Source organism: Chionomys nivalis, chromosome 20 (genome assembly GCF_950005125.1).
Source record: "Chionomys nivalis chromosome 20, mChiNiv1.1, whole genome shotgun sequence".
In the NCBI taxonomy this organism is placed as follows: Eukaryota; Metazoa; Chordata; class Mammalia; order Rodentia; family Cricetidae; genus Chionomys; species Chionomys nivalis.
In genome coordinates, this window is record NC_080105.1 from 50,555,881 (window position 1) to 50,582,210 (window position 26,330).

General features: G+C 39.3%; 1 protein-coding gene across 1 annotated transcript in view; it reads right to left on the minus strand.

The window, feature by feature from the left end:
* Positions 1-4,837: 4,837 nt before the first annotated feature.
* Positions 4,838-26,330, minus strand: part of Agpat5 (1-acylglycerol-3-phosphate O-acyltransferase 5) — a 41,158-nt gene continuing 19,665 nt past the window's right edge. Inside the window, exons 3-8 of the mRNA XM_057752536.1 lie at positions 19,994-20,109; positions 17,347-17,436; positions 12,519-12,609; positions 10,485-10,646; positions 8,798-8,921; positions 4,838-6,424 (exon numbers count right to left, since the gene is read on the minus strand). Coding sequence (XP_057608519.1) covers positions 6,199-6,424; positions 8,798-8,921; positions 10,485-10,646; positions 12,519-12,609; positions 17,347-17,436; positions 19,994-20,109 — 809 coding nt within the window. The 3' untranslated portion in view covers positions 4,838-6,198. The remainder of the gene's footprint in view (positions 6,425-8,797; positions 8,922-10,484; positions 10,647-12,518; positions 12,610-17,346; positions 17,437-19,993; positions 20,110-26,330) is intronic.

The window sequence follows — 26,330 nt, forward strand, 5'->3', positions numbered from 1 at the left end:
GTCCTTTCCCTCTGGCCTCCCACAGCTCAGCAGTAAGCTCATCATACCACAGGAGCTGACACCTTACTCAGGACTTCCAATCACCCAAACTATAATGGGCTTCTTTGGGAGAAATGGAGTGGGGCAAAGACAGAGACAAAGACACAGGTAGAGACAGAGAGATGTCCCAGTTCGTCAATGTGAGTCAGATTCGCGCACTTCTACTATACAGAGAAAAGATGGTTGCTACACTAGTGGTTAGCTGTTTTCCATTCCAGCAAAGACCATGGCAGGGCTAGGAGACAGGAAGACTTTCTCTGCTATTTCTGCAACATACTTAAGAGACAGTGCAGGGGAGAAAGTGGAAGGAAAGATCTTGGAAAAGATACATATGTTAGATATCCATAAAAATATCAAAATGACTCCTGGTCCAGATAGACAGTAACTCATGCAAGCATAGAACAGAAGCCAATAAAGGTATGGTTTTAAGTGACAAGGAAAAATGTTTACTAATAAACATTTCTGGTGATTCTGAGTTCTAATATATATTAGAAATAATTAACAATACTCACACACTCTGACAAGCAGAGCTGGGCTGAGTAAAACTTCACATAAGGATCCCACACTCCAGAGTCACCACACTGACCACCCCCTCAACAGAATTCAGCATACTCCCCATGACAGCAAGCTCCAACAGGCATGTCCTGAAAGTTACATCAGCCCAGACTCAGTCTAGGATTTACCTTAGAGTGAACTGCAAGGAGGAACCCCTCAGAGGTCACTGCAGAAGCCATACTGTTTCCTTCATCTGTGTTCTTGGCATGAGCAGTCAGGCCCCGCCCAGTCCTGAAGATCCACCTTCTATCCAGCAGTGGAGAGGCCACAAGACTGCTACAGGACAGAGATGCTCCTCCCTTTGGTAGATGTCCACACCACTTGATCTGAATCTTAATCAAAGCCTTCACCATAACGAGGCCCATCCACTCTCACACCCCACTGTCCCTTTGTGAAACAGGCAAGGATTAGAGCACATCACGTCACTGTGGTTTGATACAACTTTATTCAAGCTGTCTGTCCTGAAAATCTACGAAGACAGGAGATGAGCCTGCATTAACCCCTGCTGCGTTCTTTCTACACTCCACATCTGCTGCTTTGCCTGCAATCAATAGCTCACCTGGTCTCAACAATCTTTTGTAGCTAACATCTTAGCCATGGTCTAAGGGGATAGACTTGGGGCACAGTTTATATAAAGCTGTCCAAGAGTGGAGAGCTAAGCAGTGGTAGACAGACCCGACATGTGGTGGCTGCCTGCAGACTCATCACTCATGGATCAGACAGGGTGGTGCCTGGCACACAGTGAGCACTCAACAGATCCCCCACAAAGTGCACGTTGGAAATAATGTAGCTTTACAGCTACAGCTGGCAATAAAACATACATATACACATAAAACATAAACACATTTTATATAACAATGTAACATTTCACCAGATTTTTATTATAACAAATGAGGCTTGTATATTCCCTTTGTGCTGAATTATGAAGCACCAGTAAACCCAGTAACACTTTCAGAATTTATTCTGAAGCTACATAAGAAAATGCAGTGATCAAGTCCTTGATTACCTCAGACCTTGATTACTTGATCACTTCACAAACAGAGTGTGTCAGTAGCATTCCCATTTTATTTTACATATGAGGATTTATGAAATTGTAGAATATATCTTTATTAATTATTTGTTCAGACATAAGTCACAAACCAACAGTCTGGATGAAACATTGGCCTGTCTCATCATCAAAAGGCACGTACTGAGGATCTGCTCTGATGTCAGATTTCTATTTGAAGGAGTTTTTCCAAGGAATTTCTCTGCTTGGGTAACAATCAGGTATAGTTAAATTAGATACACTGTATGTATATGTGTTACATAAGGTACATTATATGACAAGTAGACTTCTGGCCTCTAATGAAACTCCACATTATGGCCCTGCATTTAACAAAAACATCAGATCTACCAGCTTACAAAAACATATATTAAATGAAATCTTCAAAAAAATTATAATTTATTTATTTTTAATTTATGTGTGCTTGTGTTTTGCCTGCATGTGTATCTATGTGAGGGTGTTAGATCTCCTGGAACTGGAGTTACAAACAGTAACTTCAATTACTGCCACCTGGGTGCTGGGAAGAGCAGCCAGTGCTCTTAACCCCTAAGCCATCTCTCCAGTCCCTCAAATGAAATCTCAATAAAAATGTTGCAGCTAAATTCAAAGTGATTCTCTGTGTCACTTTGATACAGATTCTTTTGATAGTGATTCTTTTGTCTGTGCAGTCAGGGTAAAGAAGATCTCAGTTCAGAGACCTGACAAGTCTGAAACTTGCTAAGTAGACCAGGCTGACCTCCAACTTGCCGCTATCCTCCTGCCTGGGTTTTCCAAGTACTCTGATTGCAGCCATGTGTCACAACACCCAGCTTTTTATCCACGGTATCTGAATAAAACATTTTACATTCAGTTCAATCACACAAATACTTTACCTACATAATATCAAATTATCTGAATATACCAAATGTTACTTTCATCAGAGTACTGATCAAAGTTTTCACACTAACGCTGGAATCTTATGTATTCTGCCTATAATGCAAATTATATGGAACTGGTAATATTTTAAGTCAGCCAATCCTCAGTCTAAAGAACAAAAAGGAGAAACCAGTCTGCCTATAGATTAACATTCCAGACACCAGTGCTGGAGCACCTGCCAGAAAACCTGAAAGCCAGCCTTCAATCTCAGCACTTCACAACAATTTGCAAGGTTAAAACTCATTTTTAGTATTTTACATCTGATCTTATTATCTTGTGAGATATTTCTGTCCTTTCAAATATGGATCTGGTACACAATTAGGAGTCAATTATTTTATGCCTACATTTTGGCAGATTTTAATTTCTAATTTTTTCTTAATAGCTAATCAAGTCATTTGACTGATAAAGCATGCAATACTGTAAAGGGGAAAGTAATGAGTATACGAACTATAAAGAAAACTGATAATTAAGTGAAAAAAATTACATAGAAATGGAATATGGAAGAAATTATCAAGTGTCTAAGAATTGATCAGGCTGGCACTTTTATTTACAGCCTTGTTGAGTGACACCTGACAAGCTTCCTGGGGGGTCACCTGCTGATCACTGAACTGACAACCATGAGCACTGGGCACACACCCTCTAAAGTAGGAAAATTAGATTATATAGCCCAACTATCACACTGCTTCACAATTGGGGTTTTTCAATGTATTTTTTTTTAAATATTTATTTATTTATTTGTTTATTATGTATACAATATTCTGTCTGTGTGTATGCCTGCAGGCCAGAAGAGGGCACCAGACCCCATTACAGATAGCTATGAGCCACCATGTGGCTGCTGGGAATTGAACTCAGGACCTTTGGAAGAAGAGCAGGCAATGCTCTTAACATCTGAGCCATCTCTCCAGCCCCTCAATGTATTTTTTTAAACTTTGCTCAATACTTAAAAAATATTGTAGCTTTATAAATTCAGAATTCAGGGCTAATCACTAAACCTTTTACATGCTAGAAAGCATGTGAACCCTGAGCCATGAAATGTTGGACAGCACAGACAGGAGAGCAACGAGAGCTTTTATTTCCTTACTTTCATCCAAATACCCTTTTCAAGAAACATAAAAGCATGCACAGTGATGGCACTCTTATCAAGGAAAGCTATAGTAGCCCCTAAGCTGCAATTCAACAGTAATATTTATTTATTATAACAGTAATATCTTAAATTATATTATCTGAAAGGATTCACAGGTAAGCTGTTAATTTTCAGAAAATAGTTATGTCAAGTCAAAATTAACATGTTTAAGAGACGCTTCTAGTTTTCCAAACATTTTGATATAATTTATTTCCAATTTTATAGACTGCTCTCGAGAAGAGTAATTACAGTTCTAATGTTCAAAAGACCATATGTAGACCACTTTGCCCTGTTTAAAAAGAATCAGTTATATCCATGTAATTCTAATGGTACTGTCTTCTAAAACTCAAATACACAGCACATACATAATTTGTTTTAATGTGTGTACATATATATGTATGTATGTATGCATGTGCATGTGGCTTCCCACACAGGCCAGAGAATATGTCCGATTCCAACTGAGCTGGAATTATAGGCTTTTGTGAACCTCCACGCAGGTGCCGGGAACTGAACCCTCTGCAAAAATGGCAACTGCTCTTTAAGTGATGAGCTGTTTCTCCTGTCCTCAGCCATGTTTAAAGTCTCCTAGCTTGTACTTATTTTGATCTGGTCAAAATAAGCTCTAATAGGACTGTTTAAAAAATGTATTTAATCAAAATGTGAGATTGATTTCAACTTCACTTTTTTTTTTTTTTTCCCCGAGACAGGGTTTCTCTGTGGTTTTGGAGCCTGTCCTGGAACTAGCTCTTGTAGACCAGGCTGGTCTCGAACTCACAGAGATCTGCCTGCCTCTGCCTCCCAAGTGCTGGGATTAAAGGCGTGTGCCACCACCGCCCGGCTCAACTTCACTTTTTAAGTAAAAGACGATTACAATTTGGCACAGTAACATGACGAACAAGTTTTTTATTTGCTTTTAGGCCACTATATTCTTTGGATGTATGTGTACTGTGTATGAATATACATATCCATATGTGAATATACATATCCATATGTAAATATGCATATTCATATACAGATGTACATACTCATGTGAACATACATATCCATATATGAATATACAAACGCATAGAAACCAAGTGACAGCACATAACTCTTCGAAGATGTTGGCTATGGCTCATTTTCTGGTTTCAGGAAAACAATATAAGAGGCAAAATTTCCCTCAATTAAAAAAATTTATTTATTGTGATTCAAATGGTCTATTTCAACTCAATCATTGGTATAATTTGTGACAAAAATCTGTATGCAGAATTAAAGGACTAGTACAACTAAGAATACAGCAAATCAAACTTTAGAAAGTCTCCTTCCATAGGATACACTGTTGCATACTGAGAAGAGTGTGAGTTGGTCCTGGAAGGCAGCTCTTGTTCCCAGGTGATATGTATCAACAGTGTAGCCCCATGAAAACTAAAGAGAAATAAAATTTACCCAATTCTGATGTTACCCGACATGAACAAATGCAAAACGCTTCTTCAGTAGCCAAGGAGGCTTACCCATAGTCAGGGAAATGCCTCTCTGAGTCAGGCAGCACTGCCTGTACCCCAACAATGAACAGCACCACTGGAGGACACCAAGCCAGAAAGCAAGGGCTGGGAGAAGCAGCAAGCGACCATGAACGCACACGCTCCAGACCAAATGCAGTGCGAAAGCAAAGGGAGACAGGCAGAAGGCACGTGCTAGGACAGACAATCAGGATGCTGGCAGACTTCCATCACTGTGGTTGTCCGTGCTGTTATGAAAATAACAGGGCCCTTATGTTTATAAGCACTCACAGCACAGACACTGGGAGGCGCTAACTCAGTAGCTCAAATGCTGGGCTATTTAAAGCTCCACCAAATGAGACAGTCACAACAGAGCTTCAACTCTACTCTGACACTTTACACATTATTCTCTGTAGAATAGGGGGTATGCAAATTAAGTAATTTTAATAAATATTAGAAATGTTTGTTATTTTGTAAATATAAAGAAAACTAGCTAAATAGAACAATATAATAAAAATATATGCTAGACAGTTTTTTGCCATGAATACTTCTCACCTCTTTCTTTGAACATTAACACATAATTACAGTATCTTTCCATGACTTGCAGAATTTAACAAAAACCCAGTATCACATAGCTTCAAAATATAAAATACTTTAGTGATAAGAGTTTGAGCTGCCAAGTAATCAAGATGGGAGATAACCAATATAGTAAAATATGCTAAAAAGTAATGTTAAAATACAGCCATCTGAATTATAAACAACATCAAATTATACAATCCAAATAGTCTTTGCAAGTGGACATAAGTTCATGAAGAACACAAAAACAGCAAAAACTCCACTTAGCTTTCATTTTTCCAGCAACCCCAGCACCTAAAAAGCCATGTGTGTTTGCCCCAAATCAACTGCCTGTTGGGTGTGGTCACTAATTCTATTTTATCCAGAGTTCAATCACCAAGGCTTTAAAAAAACTTCTTCTTTAATTCAGGAAACAATGTGACGTAATGTGCAGCCATCAGTAAGAGACAATGACTGGAGCCCGCAACTGCTTATGTCTTAATAACAAACCACAGGCAGCCAAGGAGGGTCCCATACAACCAGGTGCCCACATACAGTTTCCGTCCAGACTCTGTCATGAGCATGGCAGCAGTCAGACTACCCAGCATCAACACTGATGGTAAAGTCTTCTTGACACTTATTCTGGAGTGAACACTTTTCCCAGGAAATTTATTTCTTCTTTCTGGATCTGGTGAATCATAGAATTCTATGAGCAACCTATGGCCAGAATGAAAACAACAGAATTGATACTTTCAGTTTTGCACATTTTGGTTTTGAAACAAACAAATAAAAAATCATCTATTGGATACTAATTACTTGCTTGAGCAAGTACAGTTCCTTAGAACTCCATCTGAGTGAGATATTAGAGACAGCGTGGTAGGGAATCCACCACGAGTTTACGGTATCATTGTAGTCTATCCTTACCACATGGGAAGTGAAACTCTAACACTTGGTTTAAGTGTCTGATGAGGACGTTCATGTGGTTGCTGGGAAAGGAACCCAAGTCCTCTGGAAGAGCAGCTAACGCTCTTAACTGGTGAGCCATCGCTCCAGTCCCATTTTTGTTTTTCACCTCTCCATCTGTAAGAACTTACAGCGCCCTGACTCATGTGACTAGTGGCCTACCAGCCTCACTCCTTCCTCTCATAGCTCTCATCCCATCCAGACTAAAGAAAAGGGCTGAGGCTGTAGCTTATTGGTAGAGCACTTGCCTATCAAGTGTGAGCCCCTGGATCCAATCTCACAAAAAGCTTTCAAAGAAGTTAAAGAAAAGAAATTCGTACAATATACATTGAGTTTTCACTCTGTGGCAGTCTGAGTAAGAATGTCCCCACATTTCATATATATGAGTGCTTAGTTACCAGGGAGTGCTGACCATTAGAGAAGGACTGTAAGAGGGGTGTCCCTGTGGAGGAAGTGTGCCACTGGGAGTGGGCTTTGAGGTTCCCAAAGTCCATCCAGGTCGTCTCTCTCAGTCTCTATTGCCTGTGGATCAGAATGTAACTCTCTACAGCACCATGCCTGTCTGAGTGCTCCAGTGCTCCCCATCAGGATGATAATGGACTAAATCGCTGAAGCTGTAAGGAGGTCCTTAATTAAGTTCTTTCTCTTACAAGAGTAGCTTTGGTCATGGTGTCTCTTCACAGCAACAGAACATTGACTAAGACACCTCCCAAAAGTTCATATTCCCATGTAATTATAAAAACAGAAGGGACAAATAAAGAGCATAGTGTGTTAATTCTCCCCTCTGACTTAAACACGTAAGGATACAGCAGCAGGACAGGACCTACAGTACAGGAAGCATTCCCATTGCCCTGTGGGCACATTCATAGAGGTAATGACAAGTACATGTTTGCTGTGAAATATTATTTTAAAATGTGTTACATTTGTTTGTGCTGTGGAACATTTGTTTAATGATGCAAGGATGTGTTACATTCTTTTATGTTGCATTTGTTTAACTCTGTGAAGCTGTATTACTGTGCCTGTCTGAAACACCTGATTGGTCTAATAAAGAGCTCAACGGCCAATAGTTAGGTGGGAGAAAGGATAGGCAGAGCTAGCAGGCAGAGAGAATAAATAGGAGGAAAAATCTGGGAGGAAAAGATTGAGGCACAAAAGACAGGAGGAGAGGAGAACTCCTGGAGGCAGCTACAGCAAGCTACGGAGTAAGAATTAAAAAAAAAGGTATACAGAAGTAGAAAAAGGTAAAAGCCTGGGAGCATAAGGCAAACGGGATAATTTAAGTAAAAAATAGTTGGCTAGAAACAAGCCAAGCCAAGGCTTCATCTTCATAAGAAAGAATAAGTCTCCATGTGATTTATTTGGGAGTTGGGTGGCAGGCCACCCAAAGAGCAAAAGAGTCAAAGAGTAAAAACACATGTTTAGTGTCTATAATACAAACAGGTGGGTATTAAACACTGTTCAGTCCTTTTCTGAAAACACATTTTCATATTAAGGTACATAGGTCTTACACTGATCCTATCACCAAAGCAATCCTGAATTGATGGGTTGAAAAAATTATGTCAGGTACTAACTACTTTTTACTAACTCAAGAAAGGTGATAATTTCACTCTGAAAATATCAACTGCCCCCTCCTCCTCCCACAAGCACACAGTGCTTCACTATCTCCATCTCCACAGTCTTGCTGTTCCCTGCGCAGCTAGCACAGAGGAAAGGCTTCTCCTTTACATCACACAGCAGTCTACTCAGAAAACACTGCAGGTAGGCCACCTGCCCACCATCTTCACAGCAACTCAGGATAGAGTAAGATCTGAGCTGGGCCCGCGGGAAGCACCCCTGAGACAGCAGAGTCTAGTTTCACCGTAGCTGTGCCGTCAGCTGAAAGAAGCCTCCTAGTTGGCCGTGCTCAGTTGTCATTGTACAGAAACAAGAGCCGTGCTGACGCAGAAACGTTAAGGGTTAATGTTTATACAAGAGCAATTAAACATGGCACACAGGAATATGAAAGGTTTTATCTATGTGAGTTTGATTAGTATTTCGTAAATAATGAAACACCTCTTTTTCAAACTGGTTACTATAGTGAAATCGAGTTGAACTGCAGCTTTGAATGCTGGAACTGTTACCACTTACTTATCTTTTATCTCAAAACGCTCATGAAGCCATTTTTTCATGTGTTCTTGTTCCTCTGGAACTTCATTTTTGTCTATGCGATCAAAGTGAATATGAAGTTTGGGACACTGTTTGCAGAGAAACTCTAACGAAGAAGAAAAAGATTTCAGGTCTTACTACTCTAGAATTCATGATTATATAATGTAACTTACAATGAAAACAAAGCGATAAAGACCCCAAAAAGTTGGAAAAAACCCTCTAAACTATGACTTGCAGTATTAAGCTCAGGTTAAAATCTGTATTAACACACAGCACTTGCTAACCCCGAGTCAGCTATCACTGACTTCTAACAGCCGAACTGAAAAAGCAGCCATCTCTCATCTAGGTAGAGAAGTGACAAAATGAAACCTATCACTTTGTATACTAAAGTTTTTTTTTTTTTTTTAATATTTAAAAGTTAAAAATCTCTTATATTGTAGGGCTTTTTCTCTTTTACTGTCAAAGTATGTTTGAAAGCTGGCTGGTTCTGACCATCAAACCACTTCATGTTCCTAGGGTTAGGGTTGCATGATTACAATAGAACTCTTCTGTCTGTGACAAAGTGTGTTTCTTCCCCTCTCTGCTCTCTTCTCTCTCTAAGATGAATACTCTGAAAGGGGCCAGACTCTTCCAGCATTCCTTTGTTCTTCTGTTCCCATGTTCAAATGAAGAGGTTGTGGCTGCAGTTACTTAAACTATTGATTCAAAACCCTTTGGTTATGGCACAGGCAACATTCTGAGTCCTTAAAATCAGTGCATGCTTGAAAAGAGTACAATTTCTCCCTTGTCCAATAATACAAACGTCCTTCCCAAGCATGCTATAAAGAAGGCTTAAGATAAAAAAAAAAAAAAAATTTTAAAAAAGGGTGGGAATAGAGGGAAGCTAAGTGTAGTGGCTTGAGTTCAAGGCCAGCTTGGTCTACACAGTGAGTTCCAGGAGAGCCAAAGCTACACAGTGGGACCCTGCATTGAAAAATAAAACCAAACCAAGTAAAACAAAACAACAAAAACAGCAAAAGAAGTTTCAAGGTGGGTTGGTCAATGGTGGCGCAGGCCTTTAACCCCAGCACTCAGGAGGCAGAAGCAGGTGGATCTCTGTGAATTCGAGGTCAGCCTGGTCTACAGAGCGAGTTCCAGAACAGACTCCAAAGCTACAGAGAAACCCTGTCTTGAAAAACAAAACAAAACAAAAAACAAAAAAACAAAAAAACAAAAAAAAAAGAAAAAGGAAAAAAAAAAGGAGTTTCAAGACTACCACTGACCATGGCTATGCCTCTCGACACTGCTAGCTGAGCAGCTTGTCCTCATATCTTTGTAGATCTTCCCAGTCTCATATGTGAACCTCTGGCAGGAAGAAGCCAGGCTAAAGACCTCCACAGACTCATCAGAAACATAAAATTTAGAATGCTGAGTGAAATTTCAAATGCTATACATTAGTAACCACCAGTAAGTGAAATAAAGGAAGGCCAGCTGCAGGGCTATAAAATCTTAACACAGGGTGGCTGAATCAGGAGGACTGCAAATTCGAGGCTAGAGCTAAATTCAAGCACCACACTTCTTCCACAGAAAGACACTGACTAACTGAAAAAGGAAGAATGAGAGAAAAGAGTTTATGTCTTACCTGTACCATGTACTGCTCAGACTCTAATACACAGAAATATGGACTTACCAGTCATGGACGGTGTATTTGAGTATTTTCCTGACCCTTTCTCATTCCCTTCGTAAACCACTGTGACATCATAAATTGCATCTAAATGACTCTTCATAGAATCAAAAGCAACATGAGTTGCCTTAATCCTTGGTGTCAGCACGTGTTTTAATACTGGAAGGCCTAGAAAGCAGAAGGATTCAGTGTGGTCATGATCGGGAATACATTAAGTTCAACATCTAAATTACTTATCAACTACCGCAAATAGACAGGAATTAAAAGTTTAAAGCCTTAACGTCACATCTATGAGCTGGCCACGGGCTTAGAATGCTCTCTTGCATTTCCATCTTTACTAGGTCAAACTGCACTGAACAAATATTCACTAAACATCTACATGAACGAGACACCCTGATGGAGGCTGGGAAAGGCTGGCCTCAGGAAGCTTGTGACTCCCTTGGACCTTTCTCTTTGGTAAGCCCTGGAGGAAAGATACACAAAGGGCAACGACATCTTGCCAATCGCTCAACTTTTTCTAGAAGTAGAATTCATCATTCCCTCCACTATCTTCTGCTGTTTTCTCTGCTTGACTCGAGTATATACTGACAATTTCACAGGAAACACAAGGTCTCGCTGTGAAATCTGAACAGTGACTAGGGAAGTTTCTACCGCCTCTCTCCAGGGAAAGTGGCTGCATAAAGAACAGTTGCAGTATGGTGGGACTGTCTACAGAAGAATTTTTAAAATGCAGGGTGGTGTGGGAAAGAAAACGATTCCCACAACCACATATCTGACTTCAGTCCCCAGGGCAGAAGGAGTATAATTTATTCACACACTTGTACCAAAGTCTGAAAAGTCAACCAAGTTGAGAAACTTTTCTTGTCAGCTAAGTCCTTTTTTGCCACTAGAGGCCATCCGATTTCAGGACTTTATAGAATTACCCCATCAGACCTGCAGGTTGCATGTTACCTTAACCAGGATTATTAATTTTTTGACAGACCCAGGCTGGCCTCAAATTAATAAGCCTCGCACCTGAGATCCCAGGCACTGGGTTCATGGGTACGCACTACCAATTCTGGCTCAACCAATATTTCTATTAGATGATTAGAACCGGAAACCCAAAAAGCAGGTTAGAAGTGATAGCAACATATAAGAAGAAATGCATGCATGCTTGTCTGTACCTATTAACACCCAGTCCTCCAGCGTCTAATTATTACAACCACACAAACAATGCCCGCAAGTCAGACAAAGCCTAGCCTTTTGTGACTGCCCAGAAGGAAATTACCATCCTTCTGGGATGTCAGAAAGCATATCCTCCTCTAGTCTTCATGCAGAAAGAACTGTGATCCCAACCAAGTGCTTCTCAATTCTGAAGCATGATATAGCTGGCACACACTATCCTGAAACTTGAAGTCATTAACTAACTGATTCTTCCTAGTGTATTTATCCAACTCCTAGATCTATACTCAAAGAACTTGAATGAAAATGTGACAATGAACCCGTATTTTATGGACTAATTTTAAAAATAATTAAAAAAAGAAAATTGTCTAAAATGTAGACAAGAATAAACAAACTCTCCTTGTGGATTATCTAGCACTTGCTCTGGCACTGACTCTGTCTTGTTTTTATCTCCACTTCACAGCGTGGGAGTATATGCCACAGCAAGCATGTGAATCTAACCTCTGCGACACAAATTACTAAGAATCTACTTAACTCTGTAAAAGTTCAGACACTCTCTCATTCAGTTCTTACAAGAAATACATATTCTCACGGGCTGGAGAGATGGCTCAGAGGTTAGGAGCAATGACAGCTCTTTCAGAGGTTCTGAGGTCAATCTCCAGCAACCACACATGGTGGCTCACAACCATCTATAATGAGATCTGGCGCCCCCTTTTGACATACAGACAGAACACTGTATAATAAATAAATAAATGAACAAATAAATAAATAATCTTAAAACAGGGAAAAAAACCCATATTCTCCAGGAAGAACCTAAAGAAAACAAAGATAGTTCTCCCTAAAAAGTACTTTTCTGAATACAGTCAAAATTCTACTTACCCCGTTGAGCAGCAAATGCCTGACTGGCTGAAAGGACTTTTGTCTGTGTTCTATTATATCTCGTTCCCTCTGGAAAAATCACAAGATACATCTGTGGGGCATAAATAAACTTTAGTTTGTGTGAGTCCACTGTTGTAACCACTAACGTAGCAATTCAAACTGTGACTGTTGAAGTAGATCTTCACATGGTGAGAAAATGTGTATTCATTTACAAACAACCTTTACTTTCAGCAAAGTTACCAAAATGCGGAGATTCAAGTAAGGCTGATCACAACATAGACTACAATAAAACATAGCTCTATGTTTATGGTAAAGCAAATCTTTAAAAATCTATAACTATATCAGGTAGTGGTGGCACACACCTTTAATCCCAGCATTTGGGAGGCTGAAGCAGATGGATCTCTGTGAGTCAGCCTGGTCTACAGAGTGAGCTCCAGGACAGGCTCCAAAGCTACACAGAGAAACTTTATCACGAAAAACCAATAAGTAAATAAATAAATATTTTTTAAAAGCTTTAACTGTTTAAGAACTAGTTTTAGAACATGCTAATAGTCACTAAGAAAAAATTTGGACACAAAATGCTGCCTTGTGATTAATGACCCTTCACTTCCCCAAAACAAATCATGACATTTTATTTTTGCACATATTAAAATTTTATTAGCACATATTAACTGTACATGTTAGTGGAATCTGCTGTATATCTCCACAAACACACAGAGTGCACTCATCATATCCAACCTCAATCTTCCACCATACATGGGTGCAGCTAGCAATGTCCTTTAGTGTCAAGGCTAACAATACATCTATTTAAAAACTGCCTATAAAATTTAGTACTTGTGTTTCAAAAGTCTTATACAATATTCCATTTTATAGAGCTCCCGAGGGCATTTTACACCACTTTTTTTTACAGCAACCTTATACTCATTACATAAAACTGAGAATACACTATTTGTAAACAAAATGAGGTAGCCAGATAGATATAAAATCATCAATTGATAGAAGATTTTATGCTTAATATCTTGGGAAAATAAAAATATTAAGACCATATAATAAGAAAACTTCTTGAGAACTGAATAGTGTAAAAACATTTAACTGATGGCCAACAGACAAACTCATCAAGTAAACAGAATAATATAGAAAACAATAGAAGAGGGATTCATGAGAGAAAACCATACCCATTTATCCAAGCTCAAATGACACCTAACAATACTATTTCCCTACACAGCTAGTATAAGCAATGTTTTTTTTCTACGCAATCTGTAGATATAAAACTCCTACTGAATGAACCTATAGGAGAATATAAATTTGTTTATGAACAAGTTCACAAGAAATGCAGTGTCATCTAAAAAGCTGGTATAATGTACAAGAACATCTCTGCAATTCTCCATTTTCAGCTCCTTTTGTCCCAAAGCACTGGCTGGCATTGTAAACAGCTGATCCCCAGCTGTGGCATTATGCTGAGAGCTTGTAGGGCCTTGAAAGTATGGGGCCTAACTGAAGGAAGTCACCAAGGGGCAGCAGGCCTTGAGAATTATAACCCAGTTCCACTTCCTGTCCCACTCAGACAGGAGCCAACAGTATCATCCTCTGGTGGCCTCAGCTCTATCGGAGTACCACCCCTGCATGATGGAATATACCAACAAAACACAGGTCCAAATAAAGCCTTCTCTCAAGCTGCTTATTAGAAATTTAACTAGGGTACTAACTAAGGGGAGGGGTAATACAGAAAAATAATACAAAGAGTGGGGCTACTGAAGTTGGACTAGAAAGGTTCTGCATTATAAGACAGCCATGAACCTACAGAGAGCTAGGGATGAAGTGTGCCTGTTAGGATGTAAAGTATCCACCCCAGGCTCAGAAATGCCAACATTTGGATTCCAGGTGGCAGGTGCTGTTCTGGAACTCATGGAACCTTCAAGACATGGGATCCCGCGAGAAGAAGTAGAGCTCTGTGCAGTGAATCCTGAGATTTACAGCCTGACCCGGCTCCCTGCCCTGTTCCCAGATCTACAGAGACCTGAGCAAGCAGCCTCATGTTCTTGCTGCCACCGCTATGTCGCCACGCTCTCAGTCATGATACTGTCAAACCACACACCAAAAGACACCTTCTTCCTTTACATTGCTTCCTGTCAGGTATTTGGTCATACCTATGAGAAAGTAATGCAGTGCCCATGCAAAATACATTACTTTTTGCTCAACCAGAGAAGACTCTTTAGAATTCATTATTACTGCCAAATTTGTTGTTTGTTTGGGTTTAGGATTCCAGGGGAAAAGGGGTCCAACATAGGGAATTGTGGAAGTAGACAGGAGATACGGCATCAGAAAGAGTGAGAACTCGCATCTCCAACTTTGAGCAGGTAGCAGAGTTTTAACTGGGAACAGTGTGGGGCTTTTAAATCTCAAAGTCCTTTCCCAGTTATAAACTGACTCCGGAAAAACCATGCTTTCTAAACTGATCCAATCAGCACGACTACATGAGAACCAAGTATTCAAGTATCTGAGCCTCAAGGGGAAATTATCTTGCAAACTATCACGTTTTTGTTTATGTGATGTGACCTGGGCATGTGGACCTCTTTTGTTATTTCTGTATTTGGTATGGATGAAGGAAGCTGGGAAAGCCCACAGTATGTGAAGGAGGACTGAGTCTGAACAATGGGCACAGCATAGAAGAGATGAAGTCAGACAGACAAAGGGAACTGGGTTGGTGAACAGGATGTGGATCCTCATATAATCCTGAAGGTTAGGGTTATTCTGGACAAGACAGGTTAGGGTTATTCTGGACAAGACAGGTGGGACTAGGCTTGGGCACAGAGTCTGGCATTCAGGCTAGAACTGTTGATTTAGAAGAATAAATGAAATGGGTAGAGTTATCTGGGTTGTATAGAGTGGAGTTGGTAAGTAGATTATCTTCCCCAGTTAAATATGAGGGCAAGCAAGGGCTCTTCATAAGTGTGCTAAGAGTTAGCAAGGCAAATTACATTCCCTACTATAAATGAAACTGACCAACAGAGGCATGTGAGCATGTCCCCAAGACGTTGGTGAGGGTGTAAGGAGATTCAGGTATGGGTCTAATGGCCCTCCCTGCTGAGAGGCAGTCAGTCCTACAAATTATGGGAAAACAGTCCTCAGATGGGCAGAATCTGGTGTGTGTTTGGAAAAGGAACTCAGTCTTGATTGACGGAATGGTTTTGAGAAGGAGTCCAGGTTACTCAGCTAGGAATGAGGCTGACTGTGTCTGTCCATAAGTTGGGTAAACACACATGTTGGGACTTCCTAGCTTATGGTAGTATGCAGAAAGTGAGACAGAGCCTGCATGGATCTGCACTAGGTCCTCTGCATATATGTTATGGTTGATGGCTTGGTGTTTTTCTGGGATTTCTAACAGTGGAGATGGGGGTGTCTCTCATTCTTCTGTCTGCTCTTGGGACCCTTTTCTTCCTATTAGCTTGCTTCACCCAGCCTTGATATGAGAGTCTGTGTCTAGTTTTATTGTATCTTGTTTTGCTATGTTCAGCTGGTATCCCTGAGAGGCCTGGTCTTTTTGAAAAAGAAACAGAGAAGGAATGGATTGGGGGATGGGGAGGAGTGTGTGTGTGGTGGGGGATAACTGGGAGGAGTTGAGGGAGGGCAAACTGCAGTTAAGGATGTATTGTATGAGAGAAGAATAAATTTAAAAAGAAGCAGGCAAAATAAGTGTTCCTAGGGTAGTTGCCAAGGTTGGGCTAGTTTCAAATCTTATTCCAACAATCTTTTTCTAAGTTTGCCTGTTATACTATATATATAAGGCCAACCCAATTTCCCGGAAAATTAGGAAACAACCTTCCTCAAGACCCAGCAATACCACTTTTGAGTAAATATCCAAAGGATGCTCAATTGTGCCACAACGACATGTGCCCAACTATGTTTACAGCAGCACTGTTTGTCATAGCCAGAACCTGGAAACAACCTAAATGCCCCTCGACCGAAGAATGGATAAGGAAAATGTGGTACATTTATACTTACTACATAGCATAAAAAAAATGACATCTTGAAATTTGCATGCAAATGGATAGAGCTAGAAAATATCATTTTGAGTGAGGTAACACAGACCCAGAAAGACAATTATCATATATACTCACTCATAAGTGGTTTTTAAACATAAAGCAAAGAAAACTAGCCTACAAATCACAATTCCAGAGAACCTAGACAACAATGAGGACACTAAGAGAGACATATGTGGATCTAATCTACATGGGAAGTAGAAAAAGACAAGATCTCCTGAGTAAATTGGGAGCATGGGGGACCATGGGAGAGGGTTGAATGGGAGGAAAGAGGCAAGGAGCAGAGAAAAATAAAGAGCTCAATAAAAATCAATTAAAAAAGCGTAAGATAAAAAAAAAAAAGCAAAAAGAAAGCCATTTAAAAAAAAATATGGCCAACCATTCCAATAGAAAATCATGATTCTCTTTCTGTACCTCCTCTATATTCATAATATTTTTCTTCCCCTCTTTATCAAAAATAGTGGTGGCACATGCCTTTAATCCCAGCACTTGAGAGTCAGACACAGGCAGATCTCTTGAGTTCAAGTTCAGCCTGGTCTACAGAGCAAGTTACAAGACAGTCAAGGCTATACAAAAAAAAAAAAAAAAAAGAAAAAAGAAACCCCAAAACACTAGGAAAAAACCTTAAAATCATTAGTAGCAATCTTTCCTGCCAGCTAAGAGGACAGTTTATCTCAACAAAACTCTGAATTAGTTATTCCACATGTGGTAATATGTTTTTTAAATGACTGAGATTTTAAGTTCTTAAATTGCAAACTGAGTTGAGGAATGGAAGCGGGCACTCTTACTGGTGTTCCTGCATTCACGTAGCTCTGAAGCATGTTTCTCATTTCTTTCTCATTAAATTTGGCACTTCGTTTTACATAAATTCCTCCATGCTGGTACATAAAAAAGAAAAAGAAAAGAAGCAATTACTCTTTAAATAACTAATTGTCATAGTCATCAAAAAGGCAACTTTACTCCCAATGAGTAAGGAATAAAACTACATTTCAGAACTCAAGCTACAGTTAATATTTAATTATCACCATCTATACAATTCCATAAAAATTGATGTGGGAGTCCCCTCTGTATGCTGTGAATATGTTTTATTACCATTGGTTAATAAAGTAGCTGCTTTGGCCTATTACAGGGCAGAATAGAGCTAGGCAGAAAAACTAAACTGAATGCAGAGAGAAAGAAGGTGGAGTCAGGGAGATGCCATGTAGCTGCTGAAGGAAAAAGACGTCAGAACCTTTCTGGTAAGCCACAGCCTTGTGGTGGTATACAGATGAAAAGAAATGGGTTCATTTAAGATATAAAAGCTAGCTAAAAATATGGCTAAGTTGTTGGCCAAACAGTGTTGTAATTAATAAAGTTTTTGTGTGATTATTCAGATCTGGGTGGCCAGGAAACCATAGAACAGTCTCCAATTACAGAAAATTCTATTTCTACAGAACCTGAATAAAACTGTGTGTTGCACTGTGTTGAAAAAAAAACACACAATTAATTTTGTCAGCAGTTAAAATTTTCTTTCTTTAAAAGATTTAATTCAACAACTTTTTGTGATGGATCTTAACTCACTGATTTCTACTGTCATTAACAAAGTTAATTAAAAGTATCTTTAAAATGTCCACACTCCCAGGACTAGAAAGATGGCTCAGTGGATAAGAGCACTTGCTGTTCCTTCAGAGGACCTGGATTCAGTTCCCAGCACCACATGGTTACAACTATCTCTAACCCAGTTGCAGAGGATCTAGCATCTTCTTCTGACCTCCATGATCACAAAGAATACATATATACAAGACACCCAATCACATAAAGTAAATTAAAAATAATAAATAAATAAATAAATAAATAAATAAATAAATAAATAAATAAATAAAAGAGGCCACTGGCCAGGAGGAAAGAGCATAAAATTAAAAAAAAATCTACACTTACAATCTTTGGAAATTAAAATATGGACAAAGCGCCAGAAATACATATATAGAAGACAGTCAGCCACACAGAATAAATTAAAAGGAAGGAAAGAAGGACGCAAGGACAGAAGGAAGGAAAGAAGGAAGGAAGGAAGGAAGGAAGGAAGGAAGGAAGGAAGGAAGGAAGGAAGGAAGGAAGGAAGGAAGGAAGGAAGGAAGGAAGGAGAGAAAGAGAGAGAGGAATGAAGAAAGGAAGGAAGGAAGCAAGCAAGCAAGCTGGTTACTGGCCAAGGTGGAAGGGCATTAAAAAATAATTTTAAGAAAAGTCTACACTTACAACCTTTAGGGAATTAAAATATGGACTCAGCTACAGAGATTTATGTGACATTACAGACTACATTTTATTCCCCCAAAATCTTATATTGAAGCCCAAACTTTCACAGCAACTGTATATGGAAATAAGGTCCTTAAGAAAATAATTACAGTTAAGTGAAATACACTAGCTAAGGCCCTGCTAGAATGTGCATATGTGGGAAAAAGGCCAGCTCAGAATACAGGGAGAAGGCAAGTCTGCAAGTCAAAAACATGGGTCTTGGGAAAAAGCAGCACTACATACACCCTGATCTTGAGGAGACTTCAACCTTCTTAACTGTGAGAAACACATTCATTTACTGAGCTCAGTTTCTGGTTTTATTTCCTACAGATCACTAACTACATTTGAATCAATTTTTTAGCTTTTTAAAAATAATTTATTTTTGTTTTATATGCGTTAGTGCTTTTGCCTTCATGTATGTCTGTGTGTGGGTGTCGGATCCTGAGGAACTGGAGTCACAGAGAGCTGTAAGCTGCTATGTAGATGATGGGAATTGAACTCATGTTCTCTGGAAGAGCAGTCAGTGCCTTTGACTGCTGAGCCATCTCTTCAGCCCCTTGAATCAACTTATTAACATAACTGATTGTCAAATTCTATGTCTTTTAATTTCCTATTTGGCGTCTACGTATTTGTCTTTCTGCTATTTTATTTAACTATCTGGAAAACCAGACATGTAGAGAGTCCCCATTAAGAATGAGAGCTGCAGAGAGCTTAGTTGGGAAAGCACTTAGTCTCACAGCAGTCCACACTTTTAATCTCAGTAACGGCAAGGAGTTAGACAGGTACTTGGGGCTAACTGGCTGGCTAGCCTGGCCGACACGGCAAAGGTCTGACTAGGAGACTGTCTCAAACAAAGAGTGGAAGGTGCCTGACCACGACAGTTGTGCCAAAAATCGTCCTGACCTCCACATGCATCAATAAATGCACACAAGCATGCACGTGCATGCACACAGAATTCTAAATAAAAATACTTAAATTTAAAATAAGCCATTAAAAATCATTCTAAGAACATCTGTATTGAAGCTGTAACTAAGTAGAAGGCTATTTGCCTAGTATGCACGAGGCCCCACGTCCATTCATTAGTACCATACATAAAACAAAGAAAATCAGATATATTTTCACTAAATTGTGTTAAATATGAAATAAAAGAGCAAAGACAAAGGTTACCTGAGCAAAGTAAAACCCATACAATGGAATCCATTTTAACCTGTCTTTCAGCACATAGCGCACATGTCCAAGGGCATTCTGTCGGGCAGCCAGCATGTCTGCAATAATCCAGTCAACTGTAAGACAGAACCCAGTCAGTACTAGCCAAAGTCAACTCCAGCCTTCCCCTCACAGAAATAAAAACTCTTTCTCATAGCACTGTCTTCACAATGTAATTGAAAACATGACTGGAGTCAGAGGTAGAAGGATACAAGCTCAAAGCCAGTCTGTCTACACAGCAAGTTCAGGCCAAGTAGGGCAACACAGTAAGATCTGTCTTAAAATAGCTTTTTGTTTTTAATTTTTAAAAAGAAATAAAGATTAAAATGCTTAAAACAAAGCCAACTCCAGACACATTAAAAATACATAAATAAACCTTAAGTCAAAGAGAAGTTATCTTTTCCCATTTCTTAAAAGGACTTTTATTTCAGGAATAAAACACAAAAGCTATTTTTTACATACGGCTGGTGAGATTTTGCTCAGTGGTTAAGGACACTGCTAGCTACTCTTGCAGAGGACACAGGTCTGGTACCCATACAGTGGCTCTGCCTCTAACTCCAGTTCCAGGGGATGTGACACCCTCCTCTGAGTTCCAAGTGTACCAGGCGTATGTATGTATGTATGTATGTATGTATGTATGTATGTACGTACGTATGTATATGCGGGGACTCACACATCCACATAAAAATAAAAAACAAATGTTTAAAAACATTCAAAATATTAAGTAATCCAACAACAGAATATACAAAGAATAAAGTCACTTTTAATTAAGGCTAAAAATCAGAAATGTTTCTCTTTTAACGAAGAATGGGAGATTATAAACAAAAGTGGCAAATGAAACAAGTGCAGCTAAATATTCTACATACACAAGGTCTGACAGGCGGCCACCACACTGCATCTTCACTAGTGGCTTCCTAGATGCAGTGTGCAATTGTAACGAGGATCTCATGTGACTTACGACAGTGCTGAGTAGATATACACTCCTTATTTCTTATTTTTGAAACTGTGGGTTGCATACCCATAAGGGTTCATATAAATGATTGTAGGGGTTGAAAAACTTTGGGAATAAAAGTTTTTTAGCAATGACCAAAAATTAATTCAAAATCAAATGCACAATGAACCAGGTATCTCTGGCATCTCTCCCGACGCTGTATTGTGCAATGCCACTGCGGCTTTCGTTCTGAACACGAGACACGTGATTCTTACCACGCATGCTGTCACACCATGCAATGCCAACCAATGGTGCCAGAAACATGACTCAGATTCAAGACCAGTAGAATATTGAGTGTAGTGCATTTAAGAGAGAGACAGACAGACACATACATACACAGTTTCCTGCTGACACAAAAATATAATGGCTTAATTACAGAAAATATTTAATATTTCACCACTACCATTCCTCAGACTGTAAGTACCAAACTAGTATATCTTTCAACTATACTGTATTTGAATGTTTGATTTTAAAAACTTGCTTAATTGTTTTTATTTTTTTTTTGTTTTTATTTATTTTTTTATTTATTTATTTTGGTTTTTCGAGACAGGGTTTCTCTGTGGTTTTGGAGCCTGTCCTGGAACTAGCTCTTGTAGACCAGGCTGGACTTGAACTCACAGAGATTCGCCTGCCTCTGCCTCCCGAGTGCTGGGATTAAAGGCGTGCGCCACCAACGCCCGGCGCTTAATTGTTTTTAAACAATTGAGTTTCACTAAACGAATTTTGGCCTAGTAATAGAATGGAATTTCAAACAATTTCTGAAATGGCACTAAACATATTATGCATGTTGTACTGTGTATTTATGGAAACATTCTCAGTAATAACAACTACAAAATCAATCCTGATGAATTCTGAAAAACACTGGAATGGTCTACATCCTGTAGTATCAAATACTCAGCCAAAGTCAACTAATTCCTTATATACAATTCACCCATATCATTAATATGCAGATTGCCTTTCATCTTTAATTATATGTATTTAAAAATAAATTTTTCTACTATTTATTAGTAAATGTTGGCCATATTATACTATGTACTTGGGGGTCATGTAAAACTTTCTCAGGTGAAATGAATAAAGAGAAATAAGAAAGTGTCCTAAAAGGCAAAAAAAATTTAAGACAAAACTAAATGGCTGCTGGGACCATTAAATGGCTAACTCCTCGAGAATGGAAACATCAAGGTGATAGGTAAGGAAAAGTCTGCTGGGACTTAGAGGAATTCAAGGGTATACAACAGGGATGTTGCTGAGAATCTGAAATGAAGTGTATTCGGGGCCATCAAAATGAGACCAAAAGGAGTCAATTAGAGGAGACAATAGTCCATTTAAAGCAACAAATGATTCCAGTCACTCCAACAGTGCAGGTCTGCAGTCCTACCTATTTGGAAGACTGAAGCAGAAGGTTCGTGAACTCAAGGCCAACCAAGATAACTTAGAGAGACTATGCTTCAAAATAAGAAATAAAAAGGACTGGAGATGTAGCAATGGAGTAAGTGCTAATCCTGGGCTCTATTGCAGCATGCAAGTGTGTGTGTATGTGTGTGTGGGGGGGGTTGTGGCAAACTATAGGAAATATTATAAAGCATGGAATTTAAAATCTTATCAAAATGGGGCACTTTTCTACAACTCTGGTATAATTCTTGATCATTTAAAATTCTTTTCTAATGCACACAAAAATGGAATATCCTAAGATTTTTTATCCCTTTAAATGAATAATCAACTTTCTAGAAATGTTTTTTTTTTTGGTTTATTTAATTTTTTATTTTATGTGCATTGGTGTGAAGGTGTCAGATCCCCTGCAACTGGATCTTCAGACAGCTGTGAGCTGCCATGTGGGTGCTGGGAATTAAACTTGGGTCCCCTGGAAGAGTAGTCAGTACTCTTAACCACTGAGCCATCTCTCCAGCCCCTTAATTAAATATTTTTAAGTTAGGGATTATAAAAGTTATTTCTAGTTATATCTTGGAAATATAACCAAGCCTGTGAGAAGAATACTTAATGTATTGTTTACATAAGTACTGAGAACTTACTCTGTGAAGGCTCTATTGCAGTGGTTCTCAACGGGCCTATGCTGTGACCCTTTAACATGGTTCCTCATGCTGCGGTGACCCCAACCATACAATTATTTCATTGTTATGTTACGATTATAATTTTGCTACTGCTATGATTCATAATGTAAATACCTGATATGCAACCCCAAATGGGTCACAACCCACAGGTTGAGAAACACTAATCAATGGTGTTTCCTTGCCAGTGTATATACTGGATTTAGATGAGATAAATAGCTAAAAGCCAAATTTGATATCTTTTCCTGATATTTTGTTTTTTTTAAAACTTAGGGAATAATAAACCCATTTTTATATTTAAATAAGCAGTTATATTTTGGACTCTGGTTCACTTTCTAAGAACTATCAAGAGATTATATAAATATTTCAAAATATGTCATGTGTACAAGATAAATTGCCCTAAACCATGACTTTTAATTTGAAAACTTTAGTAAAAACACTTAAATAATTTACAAGTTGGGCATGGTAGCAATTCCTTTAATTTCAGAGCTGGGGAGGCTGAGGCAGGCAAATCTCTGTGAGTTCAAGACCAGCCTGGTCTACAAGGCAAGCTTCAGGTCAGCTGGGGCTGTATAGTAAGACCTGGTGCAAAATAAAAATGTAACTTAGATAGTCAGAAGATACAGCATAGATTCACCATGTCTATTCACACTGAGGCTTCAGAGATAACACTGGATTAAAACATAGAAGGGAATGTATTACATTCACATACATATTTACATTTTATGCTCTAGCAAGAATAATTTAATTTGGTTAAGTTAGGATTCTTCAGTAGTGATCTAGATAAGTAGAATCATGCTTCCCTTAAGAAGCATGTTCTTGAAGAGAGAACAAAAAATAAATCTTATTCTCCTCATCTGTATAGCTGTGTCTCATTCATTTCTAATTCTTAGGGTTACATACAAAATATGGCATATAAGAGCTTATGCCCATAATCCAGCACTGTGCTATACCCACCATCATCCACACTACTGCTAAATGCCACCCATGTGCCAGGCACTCTACTGGAATTATAAATGTAACTATTTGTAAAGCCTCAATCAGTAGGTATCACTCACACCTAATCCACAGGCTCAGAGAACCCAAGTACTCTGCCCGCTGGCACAGAGTCTACAGCAGGAGCACACAAACACAGGGTCTCCCAAACTGCAAACCCACAGGTGTTTATGACCACCCACTCAACCATACATAGTATTAGTCAAGAAACTGCCATCTAAACTAAATGAGCAGTAATGAAGTTTAAAAGGTAAACAATATCAAAAGCAGACAAGAGGGAGGGGGAGGGTCAAAAGTTTCCATAAGTAAGGATGTAGAGACAGTAGGACATCAAATAAAAGCAGTAGCCGAGAGACAAATGGAAATGTCAACTCTACATGAGCATCAGGCCAGCAAGTGCTAGGTGAGGGTGCGCAAGGCTGGACCAACATTCTTAGATTCTCTTTTCCTAAAGACACCAACCCACACTGGGTGGCTGAGCTCTCAAAGCCTCTGCAAACCTAGAATTACATGCAAATTCTTACAGGTGCAGTTTTCTCAGAGCAGACTCTACACCTTTCTCCATCATACACAGACTAACATGCAATTCTAATGCAATTCAAAGTCATCCCATTGGTATGTTCCCAAATTGTGGGCTTTTTAAGGGTGTCCAAAATGTAGCCTTCTTAGTTTGTGGTATATGTATGTGTGACTCAGCAGAGTTCTTACCTAACATGCAAAGCGCTCTGGGCACTATCTTCAAGTTGACCAAAAAAAAAAAAAAAAAAAAAAAAAAAAAAAAAAAAAAAGAGTATTTGCTGGGTGGTGGTGGCACATGCCTTTAATCCTACCACTTTGGAGGCAGAGACAGGTGGATCTCTGTGAGTTCGAGGCCACCCTGGTGTGTAGAATGAGTTCCAGGTCAGTCAGAGCTACAGAGAAACCCTGTTGGGGAGGGAGGTGTTCTTGTTAGAAAGAAGAAAAAAATCACCTTGTCCTTGGTACTGCCATTCTGACTTCAGACTCCATTTTACCTGAAGGGTGAAACAAAGTTCAGGTTCCCAAGGCCTAGGGGAACTGGGAACCTTCAATAGCTGAACCATTCATTTCTAATCCATAGAAACACTCATTATGTATCTTTGGTTCTCTAAAACAATATGGCTGTCCTTAACAACAGAAGGAACAAATGAATCTGACTGGTTGGACTGAAAAGCTTGCACTGTTTGACAATTGACAATGATGAAACTTCAAGGGAGTTCCTAATCTCTAAATCCTGATTGGTGAAAATTGCAGCTGTAACTTGGCAACAAAAGTCTGTGATTGCTGTGTGTTTAAATACTTGCTTCAGCTGACATTCAGCATAACAGTTTAGCTCCCCAATCTGCAGCCTCAACTGATCAGACCCTCTCCTTCCCCACTTCTTCTATGCTGCCCTATATTAAATCTTGCCTTGCAGTAACCTCTTGTGTCTGCTTGGTTGATTCAGAGCCTCAGACCACAACATTCTCAACCCACAAATGTTGGCTGTTATCAGGCATCAGTCCTAGAGCACAGTCTCTTGGAGGCGGGGTGGGGAAATGTTCCTCTAGACTAAGAAAGGAACTAGCTTGGTTAGTATGGCCTGGCTTAGATCTCTTGCTTCCCAGGTTACCTTCAAATTCTAAACACCAAGTAGGACTTTTATCTGCTGCTCACTTACAATGCTTTTCCTGAGGTCTGCTCTAAAGAAATGCCCATAGAGGCCAGCATGGACAACAGTGAAATGGTAGCTGCACCCTGTTACTGCATGGCCCCCAGGGGTGCCGGACTATGTGGTTTCACATGTCTCTGGTAACACTGCAGTTCCATTAGGAAAAGGTTATTCAGAAGAAAGAAGCTGAAAAAAACCTGCATGGGATCAACCTCTGATCAACAGAAAAGGTGAGGTGGAAGTTCTGGGGACATTTGAATATCTGAGCCAGGTAGAACCTCCCCTCCACAACAACAGGAGGCCAGACTGTGATGAAAAAGGTCAGCATGTCTGAACAGGCCAATTAGAAGCAGACAGTCATCCTGAGCTGTCTTTGGCTTTGCTCAAAGTAAAATGCAGAGTCTGAGCCATTCTCATAAACATGATCCAAGATAATATATTTGATATCAAAGTCCCTATCAAGAGAGACCTTGGAGCTTCAGCCACTGTCCAATCAATCTGAATAAAATTACCAATGTGCCAAGCAAAGAAAAACTCATCTTAATTCCTTTATCTCTGCACTGCTTATGGCACAAGTAG